At 37.4% G+C, this 21,392-nt stretch overlaps 1 protein-coding gene across 2 annotated transcripts; it reads right to left on the bottom strand.

Moving 5' to 3' along the window:
* Nucleotides 1-829: 829 nt before the first annotated feature.
* On the bottom strand, nucleotides 830-20,126 carry LOC127660767 (ras association domain-containing protein 7-like). Of its 2 annotated transcripts, none has more exons than XM_052151183.1 (6): nucleotides 19,933-20,126; nucleotides 7,627-7,783; nucleotides 6,661-7,538; nucleotides 3,464-3,620; nucleotides 2,964-3,071; nucleotides 830-1,130 (listed from the first exon to the last, which is right to left on the bottom strand). In XM_052151183.1, exons 2-6 carry the CDS (start codon nucleotides 7,727-7,729, stop codon nucleotides 1,099-1,101), a joined length of 1,278 nt encoding a protein of 425 aa, XP_052007143.1. In that variant the 5' UTR covers nucleotides 7,730-7,783; nucleotides 19,933-20,126; the 3' UTR covers nucleotides 830-1,098. The 2 variants fall into 2 exon arrangements, with proteins under 2 accessions (XP_052007143.1, XP_052007151.1); XM_052151191.1 differs by having other exon boundaries at nucleotides 7,627-7,780.
* Nucleotides 20,127-21,392: the final 1,266 nt, after the last annotated feature.

Genomic DNA, 21,392 nt, shown 5'->3' with positions numbered 1-21,392 from the left:
CTGTTATGGATGTGGAGGATGCCTCAAGCACATTTCAACACCTGAACAACACAGCCGCACCTGAAAGGGCTTTTCGCAGAGAGAAAGGCCAATTGCTTGATCGTGTCATGTGAGTTTCACTTGCTCAAGCCAGATATCAGCATTGATTCTGCCTCTAATTTGAAGAAACATAACGAGGTAAATTTAATATTTCTGCTTACTAGATTCTGTGTGTCAATAATGTTGCCAGAAATGTAACTATCTATCACTGAGATTATTGGGCTGCTTTGAGAGATTAAGGCAATGTTATCAATAGGGCTGGGCAATAAAACAATCTTGATGAAAACTACTGCATTTACATAATGCTGCATCCATACCCCTAGGAGTTAGTCTCCCTCACATTATTGTGTACTGTACAATTGTGTTTATTACACAACTACAGTAATAGATAAATAAATAGATGGAAATTACATTTTGATTTGGAATGATGTATTATGTGAGAAGAAAGACATCCAATTGAATTGTCTGTTGTGATTGGTCAATCACTTAGAGCTAGTGTCAGAAATGTAACGCCCCTTACCATAACCGAAAAAGCCCTTAGGCTGGCATTATGCAAATGTGTTACGTAGTGACATAGCTATGTCATGGATGTAATGGCTGGACTGCAAACCAGGCATTTCAGGCAGTTCAGGAGTAGTGTTTTCTAGTATGACTCCCTTCGGCGTGGACTATGTGCTTTTAACATTTTAGACCTTTTACATGCATATATTAACAGCTATATTACACACTAAAGAAAAGGTAAAATCCCAAAAAACATAATAGGGCCTCTTTAATGCTTTGCAGTGGGGATTCAGTAAGCCAGCTTGTAACAATTTTTCTTTATTTTGTTATGTCTTTAGTAAAAGAAATATATGTAGATTGTTAAAAAACATTCAAAAATCTTCATCTGTTTTATAATTACAAAGACAACACAGTATTTACATTATGTTTAAGTCACAAATGCATTTCAAAGAGTATTATACAAAAGTAAATATCATTAACATATACAGAAACAAAATTACATAAACATTATAATATAAAGTGAACAGTGAATAATTCCTTAGGATTGCACTCCAGACTTTATCGCCATGATGTCTCTGTTGATGACAAGACTGCAAGACACACAAAATGGAATAAAGTTTGGGGCGTCATAGAGGATGATTTTTAAAATACAAGCTACTCTTGTTGGATTAATGTTTCATATCACAGATATAAAGAAGACAGATCATTTTTTATAAGTTGGAAAAAAGTAAAAGAAAAGAAGTCTTAGCTTGTTACTCATCTTCATGTCATTCCAAACATGTGTGCTGCTATTTCTTCTGTTACTATACAGTACAGGTAAGAGCCAATGTATTTTGTTGTCATGTATTTTTTTAAATCTGGGCACAAACAAAGACTAGACGCAAGCTTTGGCACCTGGCGTAATTAACACAAATGTAATCAGTCACACCGGGATTTCACAGCATTTAAAAAAAAAAATTTGATGCCATTTTTTGTGTTATTTTGCAGTGAAAAGTCACAAATAATCATAGTTCACTTGCATCATTTTTGTCAATTAGGGCATTTACATCCACGTTCTTACAGCGATTATGTTTAATATAAGCCGACAATGTGTGTGGTCATGTAGATTTCCATTATAAGTGTAAGGTCATAAACGTCTTAAGAATAAACCGATCAGCACGGGTAGGTCTTTGCCAATTGACCGAGTTTGCATTTGCCTCTAAACACCTTTATCAGCATTCTTACTGGCTTATCCAATGTGTGCAAGTGTTATGCGCGTGCCTCATGGTAAGGTCAAAAGCAGAGAGTAACACGTTTATTTCAAATCTCATGTAAACATGGTTTTCTGGCTTTGTCAGACTTTTGGCATATTGGTGAGCATGTAAACTGGCTAGTATAAAGCTAGCAAGGAAACATTTATTTAGCTCCAAAAGAGCGTATGTAGATTAAACACTGCGTGTGATGTACATGCACAATTTGAAAGTTTAGATAAGGCTTTCAATAGTGAACGCAAAATGTTCCGGTTTGCAAATGTTATTTATTGATACGGGGTCATACACGCAGGGTTAATGGCACGCAATGGCACGCAATGGCACAGAGGAGACGAGGAGGAGATGATTACTCTGTTACTGTGGAGATGAATGGAAGCTGTGCAATTGAATATACAGTATATCGACTTGTTTTGCCGCTGTCAATATGGAGAAAAGCAATCGGATTATCTTAGATTTACAGATTATGCAGAAAAATTGACAAAATGATACAAAATTGCAAGCTATGGTAAATATTGACTGGTTGATCTTGGGTAATTTCTTGCGATCGCACGATCGCTAATTCCTAGAGGGACTGGGTAATGTACGGCTTCAGAAGACTAAGAGTAAACACTCTTAAAAAACTGTTACTTTTGTGCTCCATAGAAAGAGAAAACACACATGTGTTTGGAACGATGAGGTGGGTAAATAATGACAGAATTTTCAATTAGGGTTTAACCAATCCTTTTAAATACTTGGAGCATTACACAGTAAAAGCTCATGCTTTTCTAAAGGCTACAAGAGACAAGAGAATCTTAAGGCAGTGCAGGTTTCAGCATATTGTGAAGAATATATTTGTAGTAGCTTGATAGTCACTGCTAGCAGAATACCACAGAAGGAGACTTGAAAGCATGCTGTTTTGTTTTCTTGCTCAAAAAAAAAAAAAGATCTAATTAATAAATATGTATTTGTTTCTTCATAGTCTGTCTTATTGGCAGTGCAGTTGAATTGTCAGGTCAATAAATGCCCATGACAGCATATTTTACAATACATTTGTTGAGACAAAGTGCCACCAGAGAGAAGAGGAAGTGTGCAGTAAATTAGCATGCATTCTGGGAAGCAGGCAGAGGTAGAGGTGGACAAGCAGAAGTCTTAAGCAGGGCAGCAGCGTGCAAGCTGAGTGTCACACATACACACCCTCCGGATGAAGGCTGGAGATGAGTGGGTTCTGGAGGCTGCGTGGGTTCCCCAAAATTTGCTTGGCAGTTGTGCGAGGTTTGAACTCCAAGATGGAGGAATTACAATCTATCATAGACAAAAGAGACTTACTGTTAAACCATTTTTTTTTTTTTCTCTCTCTCTCTCTCTCTTTCTCTCTTAAAGGGACCCGTATGACTTTCTTATGTGGAACACAAAAGGTGATGTTAAGCAGAATGTCACCATTTACTTTCATTGCATGGAAAAAAAGTTGCAGTGAACGGTGACTGAGGCCATCATTCTGCTGAACATCTCCTTTTGTGTTCTACTGAAGTCATGCAGATTTGGAAAAACTTGAGAGTGATTAAATAATGATCGAATTTTCAATATTACTCTCTTTTAGCTTCTATGTAGTCTCTTTATTAAATGCATTCATAAAAATAAAAAACTTGCTTCCAAAAGACTAGTAGTTTTAACAGACTGCTTTTAATTTCACACACCTTCATCACTCTGTCCATCAGGCATGAGGAGGGCAAAATCAATGTCATCTGTTTGCTGACTGAACTGTGCTGGGGTGACTCCTGTTTGCTTTATGAATTGCTGCAGGTTACACTGGCGTAACTCCTTATTCAGATCATCCAGTTCCTTTGTTTTAGCCTATAGGGGAACCAAAGAGATATGTAGAGTTGGGCTGGAGGAAAAAGCAGTGCCTTTCAAACGTTAATGTTCTTTTAATCTATATATACTTTGTTATCCCAGGCTCTTTTCACAAAGCAGCCACAGAGTGGCAGCAGCCAGCATGCAAACAAGCTCAAATAACATAAATATACTGTCTGTGCATAGCTAGATAAGCTTTGTTTTGATCAGTGTTGGGAGATGTCTAATTACAACGTAATTAGTACTTTTTTGTCAAAAATTCTTGTAATCTGATTACAGATACCGACATTCTGTTAATTACTATTACTTCAAATAATCGTTTAAAATATTTAATCATGATTAATCGCATGGTTTTTCATAGTCAATTGCAATTAATCAGAGACTTTAAAGGTGCTGAAATTTGACTATCTATACTTCTTTTCCTGTCAAAATGCATTTAGTTCCTTCTTAGGAAAGAAAACAAAGCAATATGAAACAATAATGTTTAGTAAATGTTCCAAACAAAACCTTCCACTTTTCAAACTAAAATGGCACCAATTGAAGTTGACTTGAATTTAGAGTTTGACTTAATGAAAGAACTAGTCCCTGTAGGTTGAGTATTCATTGCAAGTCACATAAAAGCTGTTAAAAGCCTCATCCTCCACAATATAATTCGGCTGGCAGGCTGTGGCTATCCACTTTGCAACAGCAATTGTGAAGCCGCATTCACATGGTTCGCATCAGAGCGTCACACACCGCTGTACGCAAGCTTGAAGCGCCACTCTGAAGTTTAATCTCCACTACGAAAGCTCAGCAGCAACTGGGTAAAAATTTTCATTGTTTATGTATATGTTATTTACTATTATATTAAATTATGTGATATATTGGTATTAAATCAGCCTATCGACCACCCTGCTCTCTAGTTATCGGCATCGGTCATTAAAAAACCCTATCGGCGGTCCTCTAGTCCCCAGACACATCGCAAATGTTCTGCCTTATTTAAACTAGAACTCACACAGAGCTGAATAAAATGTCAAAATCGAATGTCAAATTGGTAAAAGCTAATGTCAAAATAGCACGTATAACAGGCACTGCTCCATTTCCCTTTTCCCGAATGATCCTTCTTTACAGCCTAAACAGGTGTGGGAAGATTTACTTCAACTCAACGCTTCTCAAAAGGCTGTCACTTCAATTCATATCATTTCAGTTACATGTTTTTTCTTTGCCAGGTGCTTCAAAAAGTATAAGATGAATTACTTCATAACTATGTCCGAAGTACTTAAAATCAATGTAGGTGTGTGCTCTGCTATTGCAGCTTTTAGGGTTCCCAAAGTTTGGACTAGTTTTTATTCCACACAGTTAGATATTTTAGCCTTCAACTCCTTATTAGTTCGACATTGTATTTTATTTCTTTGGAAATCCTCCAAGCCTCCAACTGTTTTACAATAGCTATGAAACTATGGCTTTCCTTAAACTTGAAAAGATAAGGTGTAATAGGAATAGAAGTGGGCATGTGAGCCCGAGGGGGGGAGATAGTGTACGAGCATGTGAGCTCGTAGGAGTAAAACGAGCGTGCAAGCTCGAGCGAGCAAAACGAGCGTGCGAGCTCGAGGGAGCAAAACGAGCGTGCAAGCTCGAGGGGGCGGAGCGAGGGAGCGGGGTTCGTGACAGCAACCTTTTATAAACTACTTCAACTCTTTACAGATTCTCCCCTTGGACTAATCATGCACCCATCCCCCCTTTTCTTTTTTTTTGCCCTTCCTATTTTTTCCTTCCTTCGCTTTTTTTTCCCCATATCAGAATATTATAATTATTATTGATATTACCTCCATCAATAAAACTAATATATGTTTTTATTTATTTTTACTTGTTATTCTTTTTTATGTGCAAAAAGAAAAAATTGGAAATGTGAGATTGCTTGTGGCACAATGTTTGTTTTTGTTTCACGCAATAGAAATGTTAAAAATAAAATACAGCATATAAAATTGTCATTAATTGCATGTGAAATTAATTTCTACTGCTCTATGTACACTGCATTAAAATGTGAAAACATGAATTATGTTCATATGTAAACTGTTTGCATTTCTATGACAGCTGAAGTGTGCATTCCCTAAAGAGTCATTGTAAGGGAGAAACTCATGGTGCTTAGTGTATGACTTTGGTGCAATGATGAATAAAGACATTTAGACATTAATTTGAAATTGTTAAGCAGAAAAAAAAGTAAAGTAATTTAAAAGTAAAGTAATTGGTAATATGATAACTTTTTGCAATCAAGTAATAAGTAATCATAATACAATTTTTAAAAGTAATTAGAAATTTGTAGTAAATTACTTTTAATAACTTACCCAACACTGGTCTTGATATACATATATACTTGATGACAGGTGATATACCATTCCATCACCCATAACCTGTCCTTTTGTTTATAAACTCACTAATTTGACTAATGTGACTTCAGTATTGTTGGTAACGACAACAACCTAAAGCATGAATGAATACAGATCTGCACTTGAAGATAAGCGTGAGACAACGAATGAAGCAATAGTGTGTATGGTGCCCTGAGGTTCAGTTAGTCATAAGCATACAATGTAGTTTTGTTTGACTGTTATTAGATGTCATTTTACAGGTGTGAACTAGTGAAGGGATTTTAACAAAGGAGAATTGGAGATTGGTTGCCAGACTACTACACTGGCATGTGCAGGACACATGATGTGGAAACTCTGGTATTTTCTTATCCATTGAGCCCAAAATTAATTCCAATATTATCTTGTAAAAATGAGAAGATGATAAAATTCTATGTTAAAATACTTTCTTATATCCTATCTAAATATGCAGAGATTAATTATATATATTTTTTTATTATTATTATTTTTAACCAATGGTAGACGAGGAGAGTGTTTGGAAAACATCTTTGAAAGTAGTCATTATTTTTGCAATTCCGTTTTATGACACTAGTGGTGCCGAAATTGCACACTTCACCTTTAATTTACAGTATAGTCAACCAATGTTTGGCAATATGGAGTTTATGAACATTATTAATATTAAAAACAGAAATGCTGACCTGCAGTTGCTCATCTGCCAGCCTTAACACCTTTTCTGTCTCTTCGATCAATGCCTGCAGTTCAGCCCCTTGGTGCTGCTCGTTGTCCAGTTTTCCCTTTGCAATGAGTACTGACTCTTCAACACTGGGCCTGGCTTGATGCATACCATTTCTCTTGCACTCAAAAAGCAGCTTAATATCACGCTCCAGCTGCTCCGATTGGTTGCCTGTGTCATGTAGCATTTGACTGTGTTTTTCAAGAGCTGCATGGAGTTCATTCTTTTGCTTTAGAATGTCATTTTCTTTCTGAACTTCAGAGCGAAATTCATTTTCCCAGTACTGTTTATGGCCCAGTTCTGCCTCATTATGCCTCACAGCCTGCTGTAGGTAGTTCATTTTCTCAAGGATGTCAGGGGAAATGGTTGGAGGAGGAGCCCGCTCCCAAACACCAAGCTCCCTTTCCAGAGTCTCCAGCTGTGCCTGCATAGCTTGTAGCTGCCCTTGTTGTCGAAGGATCTGCTGATGGAGTGCATCTTTTGACGAACCAGCTTGGACAAGGGAAGAGGAAGGAGACGGGGACACCCTCGGCGCTTGAGAGTCTCTTTGTGGTTTTTCAAAATGTTTTACATGGGTTCGGGGTGATGTGGAAGGCCCCAGATTAAAAGTAAGAGCCTTTTTTGGCTCTTTGTGTTTGGGGGGATCTGGGGGCCTGGGAAAGGCAGGGACTCGGCCTTGGTCAGTGCCTTTACTGGTCGTGGGGCCAGTGCGACGTAGGATAAATTGCACTTCATTACCCAACTGGCCCAGTTTAGCCAGGGACTCCAATGGGCGTTCATTAGCCACAAGCTGCCGTTCCTTATCTCTTAGTTTCTGGACGAGCACGTAACGACCAGTTTGCCCTGGAGAGCACATTAAGAACAAACATTAAAGGATGAAAGTACTATATTCCAAGAGCAAGAGAGAGAGAGATAATACTCAATAACTCACCTATAGCCTGGGCTAGAGCAATGACTACATCCTGACAAGATGTCTCTTCGGATAGGCCACAAACTACACGTGGAATGCCATCCACCCATACCTTCAGCTCCATGACTCTGTGCAAAAGTCAGTAAGGAGTGTCTCTACTGTACATGACAGTGCTCTGCTAAAGAGATGAGATGCAGTGAGGGGTCATTTACTAAAATGCATAAAATCACAAAATTGAACTGTTAGTTTGGGATTTTCATTTTAAAACATGCAAGATCAATTGGCATAGTTAATTTACTGTTGGTAAAGAGAGAACATATTTTAATATAAAAAAATGGTATGTAAAGATGGCAATCTGACTACAGATGAGAACTGTTAAGCACTGATGTCCCTGGCTATTTCCTGTGTTGTGAGAATGTTATGATGCATAATGGAGATTTAGTACTGTCAAATCTAATTAGTTGACTTAAATTTTGCATGCTTTTTCTAAGTTAGCATACTTATTTGGATCAAGTAATATTAACTTAACTATTTCAGTACAGTTAACTGGTCACAAATAGACTAAACTCACATCAATAATCATTTAAATTGTATAAATGAATATATATATATATATATATATATATATATATATATATATATACACACACACACACAGTATATACAATATATACACCGATCAGACACAACATTACATTTATATATATGTATATATATATATATACATACATTTACACACTGCATGGACAATTATTAGGCAAATTGTAGTCCTCAGGATTAATTTTATTGTTGAGCAAACACAATGCTCTCAGTCAATCCAAAATGTTATTGAACCTCAAACCTGAATGTTTAACAAAGGAAAAGTGAGTTTTGTCTTTCTCAGGGGAATATAAGTGTGCACAATTATTAGCCAACTAAATTAAAAAATATATTTCTCCCAAATCAATTGTTTATTCTCAGTTTTTAGAGCAGGTACAACAAATAAGTAACACAAAACGACAATTAAATAAAAGTTTGGCCTTTCAAAAATATTCAGTGACCAATATAGCCACCCTTCTTTTCAATAACTTCCCATGAGCCTCCATCCATGGTGCTGTTCAAAGAGGTGTATTGTCTTCCATCACTGTAAATATCACATTTGAGAAGGGCCCAAAAGTTCTCAATAAGATATAAGTCAGGTGAGGAAGGGGGCCAAGTCATTATTTGGGCATCTTTGAGGCCCTTACTGGCTAGCCTAGCATTGGAGTACTTGGATGCATGTGATGGAGCATTGTCCTGCATAAAGATCATGGCCTTCTTGAATGCTGAGGACTTCTTCCTGTACCACTGTTTGAAGTAAGTACTTTCCAGAAACAGGCAGCCGGTTTGAGAGTTGAGTTTCAGTCCATCTTCAACTCGACAAGTGCCAACTTCCTCATCCTTAATGATAGCAGCCCACACCAGTACCCCTTCTCCACCTTGCTGGCACCATACTCAATGTGGTGCCCTGTGTCTATTAGGGATCCAGTCATGGGCCCATCCAACTGGTCCATCAAGAGTCACTCTCATATTTCATCTGTCCATAAAACCTTTGAAAAATCTGTCTTCGTGTATTTCTTTAACCAATCTTGACGCTTCAACTTGTGAATATATTCAGTTGGTGGTTGTGTTTCAGCCTTCTTGACCTTGGCCATGTCTCTGAGCACTTGGCACCTTGTATTTCTGGACAATCTGGGTAGGTTGCATCTCTGGAATATGGTGGCACTGGAGGATAATGGGTTCCTGGTAGCTTCACGTTTAATTCTTCTCAAGTCTTTTGCAGTTAATTTTTGCCTTTTCTTTTCAATGCGGTTTTTGCGGCCTAGTTGACTATTCGCAACAAAACATTTGATATGTCCGGTGGTAACGCCTCAAAGGTTTTGCCATTTCAAGAGTGTTGTATCCGTCTGAAAGGCGTTTTACAATTTTATACTTTTCAGAGCCAGTTAAATCTCTTTTTTGGCCCATTTTACCTGAGGTTATGAAGCTGCCTAATAATTATGCACACCTTGTTTTAAGGAGTTAGTCACTTTTGCCACACCCTCCCTGATTACACAAATATATATCACCTGAAAATGATTGAATCCAATAAGCATTCAAGTTTATATAGTTTGTAGTTTGAAAATGTGCATGGAAATAATGAAAAGATCAGAATACTCACTTGCCTAATATTTGTGCATGCAGTGTATATATATAAGTATAGCACATGTTATACAGTATAAGGGGAATTATGACTGGACTGTCAGTCATATAGCATATTGGATTCTCTTCAATCCTTCTTAATACACATACATCGGCACTATTGTAAAGTACTAACATTTGAGTGGAAAGAACTGGCTTGAATTTAACAGGCTCCAAGTTCACCAGAGGTAAAACTAATCACCCTTATTTTACCTTCACACAAATCAAACTACCAACCAGCATCAACAAAACAACAACAATAGTCAAAAGAGCTAAAACTTATTCTTAATAATAATAATTATTATATTTCTCCATATGTTTCCTTGTCTTCACTAAGCATACATAATGTTTTATTCCACACAGCTGCAATTCTGTATTTGAAAATTTTTAGTTAGTAGTACTAAAAGCCAAATTTTAAAGACCATTTATATTTGAGTTAGTGTATAATTACAAAATGTGACATGCAAAGTAATGTTTAATTAGGGCCACATGACCGTTTTAATTAATGACAACTTTAGGGTTTACAGTGTAATGGTAACTTGATTAAAACTAGTAAGAACAGTAAAAAATTAAGTTTAATTAAATTAAAACACATTTTTTTTTTTTTACATTTGCAATACCTAGGTTTGGATGTAAAATATTTAAAGAGATTGTTCACCCCAAAATGAAAATGATCTTATCATTAACTCACCCACATGCCATCCCAGATGTGTTTGACTTTCGTTCTTCTCCTAAACACAAATTAAGATTTTAAGAAGAATATCTCAGCTCTGTAGATCTATACAATGCAAGTGAATGGTGACCAAGCTCCAAAAAGCACATAAAGGCAGCATAAAATTTATCAACAATACTCCAGTGATTAAATCTATAGGTGCGTCCCAAACCGGACACTTCTGCACTATTCTATGCCATTTTGTAGTGTAAGTATTGCGAATAGTATGATAACACTGAAAATGCAGCAAAAAGAAGTGTACTTCAGTTAGAATGTTGGACACTTCATGTACTCAGAGCTCGTGGCTTGCTGTACACAGCGGAAGCGGCAGAGTTACCTGGCTGCACTGCTGGTCTGACAAAACAGTTGTAAATAATGAATAATGTAGCAGCTAGCGAAACTTCAGTGGATGCAGCAACTTTCAATTGTGAGTTGAATGCTTTACCATCACCCCAAGCTGTATGAATGTGTACGTTGCTTAAGATACAAGTGTTCGTCAGCTGTTGGTGAATGCCTCCGTGTAGTAAAAAAGCATTAAGTGTTCCATTTGGGACGATACTACACTTTGAGTGCATAGTATATTTTGAACGTGCATAGTGTGTTGTTTGGGACACAGCTCTTGTCTTCTAAAGTGATAGGATTGGTGTGGTGAGAAACTGATAAATATTTATGTACTTTACTATAAATTCTCCTCCCTGTCCAGTAGGTTGTGATATACACGAAGAATGTGAAAAAAAGAAGAATGTGGAATTGAAAGTGAAAGTGGAAAAGTATAGTAAAAAAAGGACTTAAAAATATTATTAAATTATATTTTTCTTACCTACACCTATAATATCACTTCAGAAGACATGTATTTAACCACTAGAGTCGAATGGATTACTTTTATGCTACCTTTATGTGCTTTTTTGAGCTTCAAAGTTCTGGCCACCATTCACTTGCATTAGAATGACCAACAGAGCTGAGATATTCTTCTAAAAACCCTTTTTTTCTGCTGAAGAAAGACAGTCATACACATCTGGGATGGCATGAGTAAATAATGAGAGTATTAACATTTTTGGGTGAACTATCAGAATCAAAATGAGCGTTATTGCCAAGTATGCGCACAAGGAATTTGTCATGGTGACAGAAGTATAAAAATATATACATAAACAGATAAACATATAGAGGAAACTACAGTAGGGAAATAACGTTGTTCAAACATTTTATATACAGATTTAGAGTTATGTGCACGGTGGTTTAATGTATTGTGCAGAAGGATGTCAAAAAAATATAAATGGGGGCAGTTTTAACTGTTCATACAGTGAATGGCCTGAGGGAAGAAACGGTTCTTGTGCCTGACTGTTCTGTCACTCAGAGCTCTGTAGCACCAGCCAGTTCAAAAAGGTGGTTTGCAGGGTGAATGGAATCCAAAGCAATTTTTCCAGCCCTTTTCCTCACTCTGGAGTTGTACAGATCTTGGAGGGTGGGAAGGTGAGAACAAATAATCCATTCAGCAGTCCGGACTATCCTTTGAAGTCTTGTCTGACTTGGTAGCTGAACCAAACCAGACAGTTATAGAAGTGCAGAGGACAGACTCAATGAATGCTGAGTAGAACTGTATCAGCAGTGCCTGTTGCAGGCAATGTCAACTCTATGCTTCCTGCAGGCTAATTCTGACATGACCCTCAAGAATGACAATTCCATAAGCCATTGCTGCTCGTTCTTTGAGTGATTTCCTGCAAGACAGGAATGTCAGTGTTCTGCCATGGCCAGCGAAGAGCCCGGAACTCAGTCACATTGAGCACATCTGGGACCTGTTGGATCGGAGGGTGAGGGCTTGGGCCATTCCCCCAGAAATGTTCGGAAACTTGCAAGTGCCTTGGTGGAAGAGTTGGGTAACATCTCACAGCAAGAACTGGCAAATCGTGCAGTCCATGAGGAGGAGATGCACTGCAGTACTTAATGCAGCTGTTGGCTACACCAGATACTGACGGACTGTTACTGTTACTGCCTTTGTTAATGTTCAGGGACACATTATTTCATTTCTGTTAGTCACATGTCTGTGAAAGTTTCAGTTCAGTTTAGTAGTTGAAACTTTTTATGCTAATACAAATATTTACACATGTTAAGTTTGCTGAAAATAAAAGCAGTTGAAAGTGAGAGGATGTTTCTTTTTTTCTGAGTTTACAAGATTTTATCACCAATGCTGTAAGCATCCTCTTGCTGCCTGTGTTTTACTGTAAACCATGGATTGTCATTGTTTTATGTAAAGTGTAGAATATTTTTTATAAAATTGATTGTAAATTAATCAAGTATAATCAATGTACTGTAAATATAGCCATTTTATACTACAATTATTTCTGATGGTCAACCATGTATCTTACTGTGTGTGTCTGTGTAGAGGCTTGAGTAGGAATGGAATGTGCTCACATACTCCTGGTTTGACACTAGAGAAAATATATGGTGAGGCCCCTTCACAGAGGTTTCCTATCTACTTCTTAAAAAACAACAGACTGGAGTCACAAGATAAATAATAGTGACATGTATGGAATGTATTAGTCACGCCTTGGTAGATCATATGTATATAAGCAGGTATAAACCCAGACGCTTCAGTTGCTCTGCAGACAACTAGGCTTTTTTATATCTTGTTATAAAGTCTATTTTCTGACATCAAAACCCCAAAACTTAAGAGTGATTTTTCACAGAGGTGGCAGAAGCCAAGACAAAAATAAGTCCCAGTAGGAATGCACATGTCCTCACAGAAACTGATATATGACGTCACAGTATCTGTGAGCTCGTTTGACCAGCACGCCGGCTCGCTTCCCACATTGTGTCTTTTAGTGTGCTTGTACAGCATGGCAGCTCCTCCGACTATTTTGATGTGTTGTGGAGAAAAGTTTTCCACATTTGAGTTTTCCCACTACTTAGTAGATCCTCGTGGTGGCGCGGGTACTCACCTCAATCCGGGTGGTGGAGGACAAGTCTCAGTTGCCTCCGCTTCTGAGACCGCCAAGCCGCGTATCTTATCACGTGGCTTGCTGTGCATGACACTGCGGAGATTCCCAGCATGTGGAGACTCATGATACTCTCCGTGATCCATGCACAAATTACCACACACCCCATTGAGAGCAAGAACCACTAATCATGACCACAAGGAGGTTACCCCATGTGACTCTACCCTCCCTAGCAACTGGGCCAATTTGGTTTGCTTAGGAGACCTGGCTGGAGTCACTTAGCTCACCCTGGATTCGAACTTGTGACTCCAGGGGTGGTAGTCAGTGACAATACTCACTGAGCTACCCAGCCCCCCCCCAGACATTTTCACTTTTTAATACCATTCAACGAGAATGATCCTTTGTTTTTAAACTGAAGTGAATAGTAGCCAAGGTGAGAGTTTTTCAGATTATGTTTTTTGTCATGCACAATCAGTTCAATTAAATTGATCATTTCAATTTAATTCACCAAAAGGTAAAACAAGAGAATTTGTGTCATCATCCACTCAAACAGATTTTGGCATTCGAATGTGAGGAATGCTGCTTTTCATGTCTGAAACAGCAGAACAATGTGGCACATGCCATAGACAAAATGATGAATGCCATGATGTATAAAAGACACTGCTATGGTTGTAATTAAATGAGAAACAATAGATTCTGTACCATGTTTAAAAGAGCTGCTGCTTTGCGGTGCTCAGCTAGGTGAGTGTAAAAGATTCATGTCATGTAGGAGAACACTGTTCAAAAGAGGTACACTAGTATGATCACTTTCAACCTGACACTACAGTTCTCTAAAAGTATGTATGCTTGGAAAAATGAGAAACATGGGGAAATCATTTTAGTTAACAGACCATAAATTAACTATGACTAGGTTTGTGTTTAAGGGACTATGGTAGGCATCGCTCCAAAATAAGGTCTGCTTCACATCATAGATTTCAGTAATATGCAAGCCAATAAACCCTTCATTCAACGCATTAATGATTAGCAAGTAAAAAACTAATTTCAAGTTTGACTTAATACTTTATGACTGACTTTTAGGCAACAGATTAAGTGGATTTAAGAATGTGCCCTTGGACATGTCCTTGAAAACAACAATTACCCCTATTTTGCAAGTCATTTGGGATTTACATACGTTTTAATGAAGTCCTAATATACAATCTGTCAAGCTGCAGAGAGACAGGTGGAGACTTAGAAATATTTAGGTGTGTTACAAAGTGTGTTACTTGTCCTCAACCTGCACATAATGCTTGACTCCTGCGGCAATCATTAACAAGCCCTCACATTCCTATAAACCTTGAAACTGTGCTCACATGCTCAAAAAATGTGTGTACTGTACTCACAATCAAAACACTTCTGCTTGAGAGTCTAGATAGATAATTAATTAGACTGCTTGATCTGACCCACAAAGCTACATTTCATATAAACTTTGATTGTTAAAATGGTAATAACAACCATAAGAGATTAGAGATACTTTGAAATACTTTGTTTGTCTTTCAATGAAGATTATGGCTCAGGTTTTGTGGTTTCTATTTCATAATAGTATAATCTAACAGAGATGTCATGTCTTTGGCTTAATCAAATCAAACCTCATTGTGAAATGTTGTAGTAATTGACTTATTACAGCACAATGGCCTTGACAAATTTAACCTCAACTAAATGTTGGAGCATTTATTGTGTTTATGTACGGGCCACAACCAGATTCGGCATCCAAAGAGATGTCATTCACAAAACTGCACTGAAAAACCTTACATTTTCATTAAGGAGGTGTTCATTTCTACAGGTGCAGAAATACAGTCATGTCATTGCAATACACTTATAAAGTGTGGTCTATGCTATATTGCTGTATTTTGCTATAGTCTTGTTTTTATGAATAATGTTATAAAAAGTATGTTTAAATATACCGGTCGATTTAGTAGACTTTAGGTCAGTGTGTTATGAGACAAACCCAAAACCTTTGTGCTTTAAACAGTGATATAAACAAGCTAGACGTAATTTTTTTTTAAAGCTCTTTGATGTTAACAAAAACAGTTTGGGAAAATCTTCCTTCCTTTATTTTCTACAGTGGATTTGATGATGTGAGTGTAATCATACACCACATACCTCACTCAGCAAACATTCAGTAGATCAGGCCTGGTGTCTGTAGGACAGTCTGAGTGTGAACAACCATGAAATCAGCCCAATTCGAGACATTCCGCTCCTGATATTTAAGACCCTTAATCCTTGACCAGTGTCATGAGCAGGAACATAAAAAATTCAGTAGTTCTTACTGACTTTGCCAATTCGCAGTGTTGGATATGTTATTTTTAAGTAATCCACTACAAATTACTAATTACAAAAATTGTAATCCAATTACATTGAGTATATTTCATTCAAGAATTAATTATCCAGCAGTTAGTGGAGAGACCACTCAGGACACCATGGGAGTAACAGTTGCTGAGTTGTCAATGCTAACTTACCTCGCTTGCTAGCTAATGTTTACAAATGATATAAACTCAATATTGTAGATAACTAGATAACATGATACCTCAGCTCGAGCTTCCTTCTTGTTTATGAGATGTGTAATGTTGGCACCGGGGCGGCATGTTTTAGGGCAACTCTGCGGGGCAATTGGCCCGATGGTGGGAACGCAGATTGATTTTGGTCTTGCGGCTCGAGGTTATTGGCCCTGACTGGCCAGTTGATAGCCCTAACTCACACTGGCCCAATAGTAGAAAAGCGTCTAAAAGACTTAAAAGTGTCCTTAGAAGTAAATAAAAGGCAGTCAATATAATCTGTTTACTAGAATTAAAAATGTAATGTATTACACAACGAATTGACTAAAAAGTAATTCAATAACTATAATTACTTTGTAATAAGATTACACCCATATCTCATGGTATTTTGTGATGAAACAGGAATCAGGGTTTATATACGCATTAGGGGGATTATACTTTTGTGGCATGGGGGGCGTGGTCGTGTGTCGGTCTGCTGGAGAGAGAGAGAGCGGTAAGGTTTGTCACCTGGTTTGTAATTATCGCTAACACCTGTGTCTTGTAAAACCGGCCCCCCACACAGTGCAGATTTTACCTTAAGGAAGGCCTGTTGGCACGACTCTGTCCACTGATCGACACACGACCATGCCCCCCATGCCACAACTTTATCATATTCTAAACAAATTAAGATAGGCAGGTAGTGTGCGCCCATGAAAGTAATGCAATTAATCTTTGTTTTAGAATGTGTCATTATTAATATTCATTTGAAAATGTTTCTTTCAAATGTGAGATTGGTGCACTGTCAGATTGAATACAGTATTTTCTAGGTGTGAAACATTATATCCTGTGAACAAATAAGCCTGAGACAGTCATACCTTTTCTCATGTTTCCCTTTCAAAATGGGAAACATGAAAAAGTATCAGGTAGTCCAGAGTACCCAGGAGAGCACATGCCGCCCAGAAACATATGGCAAACTAGAAATACATGTTTTCATGGCATTCCGTCTAATGACGACAGATGATCTATTGTGGTGATGAGACTTCTACATGTTTGGCAGCTAAATGACATGAGAAAATCTCTTTTGACTGGAAACGTCATCTGAGAGTTCACCTTGAGTAAACAAAGACTTCCTCATTAAAGGGCAGTATGTAGATGGAATTCTCACCCAGTGAACCAGATAGCAAAAAAATGCTCAAACAGACTGAATCCAATTTGTTATGTGAACCAGCTATAACCAGACTGAGGGACGTGTCTCACAGGAATTAGGTGTCTTTTTAAAAGGGGTGAAACTGGCCCACATACAACAGCATATTTAATCCATTGCCATTGTGTACGAAAGAAGGAGTGCACTCTCCCTCCTTCTCATATGAGTTCATTGTAGGCAGGAGGTAAATAATATCTCCAAAGTATGATACCTTTGGTATGCAGTATTACAGGTGGATCAACCTTGCTTTTCTGGCTAAAGAATTCCAACCAGTTTACAAAGAAAAAGTAGTATCGTATTGTAAAAAAGGAACAGGAAAGATCTAGTGATACTTTCTTTTTATTATGTTAAACACTATAAGAGTTTTAAGGGAAAGTATTTAAAGGGACAGTTCACCAAAAATGGAAAACTCTGTCATAGCTTACTCACGCTCATGTTGTTCCAAATCTGTATGACTTTATGGAAATTACATTACTTTTTTTTTCCATTACAATAAAAGTCAATGATGACTGAGACTGTCAGTCCCTAACAGTCAGCCAAATAGGGATGTGTCAGGGTGGTCGACTACTCAACTGGTCTTCTAACAATGGATTAGCCAATTAATGGGTTCGATATTCATATTTTTAGTGGTAGTTGTTTAATTGGGATATGCAGTTCTCAAATGATCTGAAAGACGCAACTTCTTTTATTTCGTGATGATAGCTTGCTGTGCTTATCAGAGAATTACAGTAAGAATGGTAAAACCCTCTGCAAGACATTTTGTCTCTTTTGCTTTAGGTTTAGTCTTTTTATGCGCTATTGTTAGCAACTATACATTTCAAAACGATCACTGTCAGACAATAAATCCTCTGCTGTGAGTAATGTTCATGTGAGGTGCTATGGAGAGATATGAGTCTTTTGCTGATTCTGTCTCACTGGTTTAAAATGCTTGATGTCGTGAACTAGATGTGTACCTGGAATATTATCTTGCAGATCTGCACTTTTGAATGCATATCAATGATCGCCTTGAAAAACTTTGAAAAACTTCATTCTGCATTCAGGATGTGCATACAATTTTTTTTGCAGCTTATAGCATCTGATCGGGGTCATGTGAACATAACTAATTATAAATTGTTCTTCTTAATACTAATCGACTAGTCGTTCAAACAACCGACCGATTGTCTATTATGAAAATTGGTAGTTTTGCACTACTGCCTAACATCATCTTTTCTGTTCCACGGAATAAAGAAAGACATATGTTTCTGGAATAAACATGAGTGCGAGTAAATAATGACAGAATTTTTATTTGGGGGTGAACCATTCCTTTAAATTATCCCTTTTATTTATGGCACTGGGCTGTTGCAATGGGTTGCAATGCTCATTTTCAGAGGCTTGGACTTGATCGACTTTCAACTATGAATAACAACAAACTCAGTGTTGGGAGGGGTCCACCCTTTCAAACCATCCTCAGAGCGAGACAGCGTCTACACTAAATTTACGACATGGTTCGTAGCCTAAAGCTAAATGAACATAAATCTTTTTTATACATACTAATTACCTCAATAATATTTTTTAACGTGTTTCAACATCCAAAGTTTGAACTGAATCTATTCAAATTCACCATTCCCACCAGCAGGTGGTTGATCAAATAACACTGACTCTTTGAACTAACTCATATAGTTTGAGAACAGCAGTAGAGGTGACTTCATTGTTTTGCATAGTCAAATAAAGTGACATCATTTTGTCAGCTGAGTGACATAATTTAAATGGAAATCTACTAACTAAATATTTGGGAAAGAATTTTACAGTAATGAACATAGTACTGTATGGTGTATAAAGTGCAAAGCAATTCAAGTGTAAAAAGTACAACGTAAACTAACTGTGGCCTTGTTTATGCTGGGCATATTAAATGATCATATTGCAAAGGCAACAGAATCAGCTGCATTGCTTTAACCCTAATACAATTAACACCTGATTTCAAATAGAATTTAAAAAAGCCAATAAGTTTATCTACATTGCCACCAAATTTGCCACAACAATTTGTTTTTGTTGTTGTTACAAAATCAAAAAAGAAATGCAAAATAAAATTATTGTTTAGTATCTATTATTGTTTAGTAATAGACCTGCCTCAGACACTTTGATGGTAAATTTGGAGGGAACAGTCACTCAACGGAATGCTTACATGGTCCATGCTGAATAAGCAATACATGCATATTACCACTATGCACAAATACAAAACTAAATACAAACTCTAGAAAACTGAGAAATAGCCAAACAACTTTCAGCTCTACGGTACAAAAAAGGACCCAAACCCTTCACTGGGAGAACTACCATTACACAGCCAAATATCCGCCAATCCTAATAATCCAATCTGCACTTAATATAAATGATCTGAATTAGCCAGGGATAATACACAGTTAAATAATGACTAAATCATTCTGACTGATACCTTCAGGCATCTTTTAGTTTTCCTACGAATCAAGGCATGCTTCAACAAAACCTGGTAACCTCATTACATTAGATTTGTTAAGTTTTTACTTCCAAACCCTATAAGATTACATATTTATTGATTGAAAGTTTCTGTGAATTACCTTTAATTTCCTTACTACTGATTAAAATCCTTTATATTTTCAAATAGTTTAATTCAAACCTAATTCCAACTTTTCCATGTTTAAGCATGTCTCTTTCCAGACAAGGTGGAAACACCTGCGTAAAATTGTGACAGATTTTACTGTCAAGTCTGCAGACTAACTAGACAACCCTGCTGGTCAGACAGTAAGCTATATTTACCTTAGAGTTGAAAGTGCACTTCTAAGTGTCCTCCTTCCTGGTTACCATTTTGAATACATTTCCAAAAGCTCTGTCCTCAAACTTGTCTCATGTAAAACCAAAGAGTTCACACACGTCACACAGATGATGGTGTCCAACAGGTGTTGTTTTTCCGTAGCTATAGGAGTAGGATTAATGGCGCACCTCTTGTTCCGTCTCTTGAAAATGACTCTCTTTCCGCTCTCAAAAATGCTGACACATACCACAACCATCCTATGCTCCTCCCCCAACACAGGTAAGACCAATAACAGTGCTCTCATTATCTTATCACTCTCTCTCTCTCTCTCTCTCTCTCTCTCTCTCTCTCTTTTCTGTCTTGTTCTTGTTCTCAGTATTTTAATATAATATTTCTGGGTCAGTATTTTGTAATTTGTCAAAGATCTTACAGTGGTTTGTGAAACTGGCTTAGCTGGGGCAGCAGTAGTTAGTGCTTTATATTCTGAGACTGAATATTTTCACAGGTTTAAAAATGAGAAGAGAGAATCAAAATGCTTTTGGTTTTTGCAGCTTGCCATTGTGTTTATGAGACAAACAGTTTCTGTACAGGTCAAATTGCTTTGGCTTCCTCTCAAAACTGAATAAATTCCCCATGATGTCCCATGATCTGTAAGTAGATTTCAATACACAGTGTGTACAGACACTAAACACACAAACTAAACTAGTTCTTTACATTACACGAGCGTCATAACATGGCTACAGGGTTGTGGGTGGTTGCCAGGACATTTTGTGACTGTTAAGGTGTTTTGAATGTTTTTTAATATGTTGATATGTGGTTGTTAGGGTGTTCTGGGTGATTTCTAGGTGGTTGATTACTGGCCCAAGTCTTTATGATGTTGTGGTCCCACACACTCTCATGGTGAAATCGTCAGGATTCGTATGACTTTTCTAAATTTGTCTAATTCGTATGATATCGTTCGACTGCACTTGTTTGAATTCCAACGACTATTACTACAGCCAATGATCTCGCTGGATATTGTTTCCATCAATTGCTTGCTTCTGTCACACACAGCAGTTTCCTATCATGTTTACACACTCTACTGATCGGTTAGGTTTACATAAGGGGTTTGGGTAAGGACATAATATTAATAAGAATGTCCTCAACGCCTCATGCGTAGAACTCGAGCTTACTTCCGCATTACACGTCCGGAAATTGATGACTTTATGCGAACAAAATCATGCGACACCATACGATATAGCCAACTCGTAATTATGTATGACTTTTCATGAGATTGAGTTGTCTGGGCCCTAGATTTTGCTTATATCCCTTCATTAATGTAAATCTGTAGTATTTTTATGTCCGTTTAATTGTCCGCCAGGTGAAAATCATAAGTCAGATCACTTACAAAAGTAATATCACTCATCTCCTTGATACTATTAAAGGGTTATTTCACCCAAAAATGAAAATGCTCTCATTATTTACT

Source organism: Xyrauchen texanus, chromosome 2 (genome assembly GCF_025860055.1).
Source record: "Xyrauchen texanus isolate HMW12.3.18 chromosome 2, RBS_HiC_50CHRs, whole genome shotgun sequence".
NCBI classification, from domain to species: domain Eukaryota; kingdom Metazoa; phylum Chordata; class Actinopteri; order Cypriniformes; family Catostomidae; genus Xyrauchen; species Xyrauchen texanus.
This window is presented reverse-complemented; position numbering and strand designations above follow the sequence as displayed.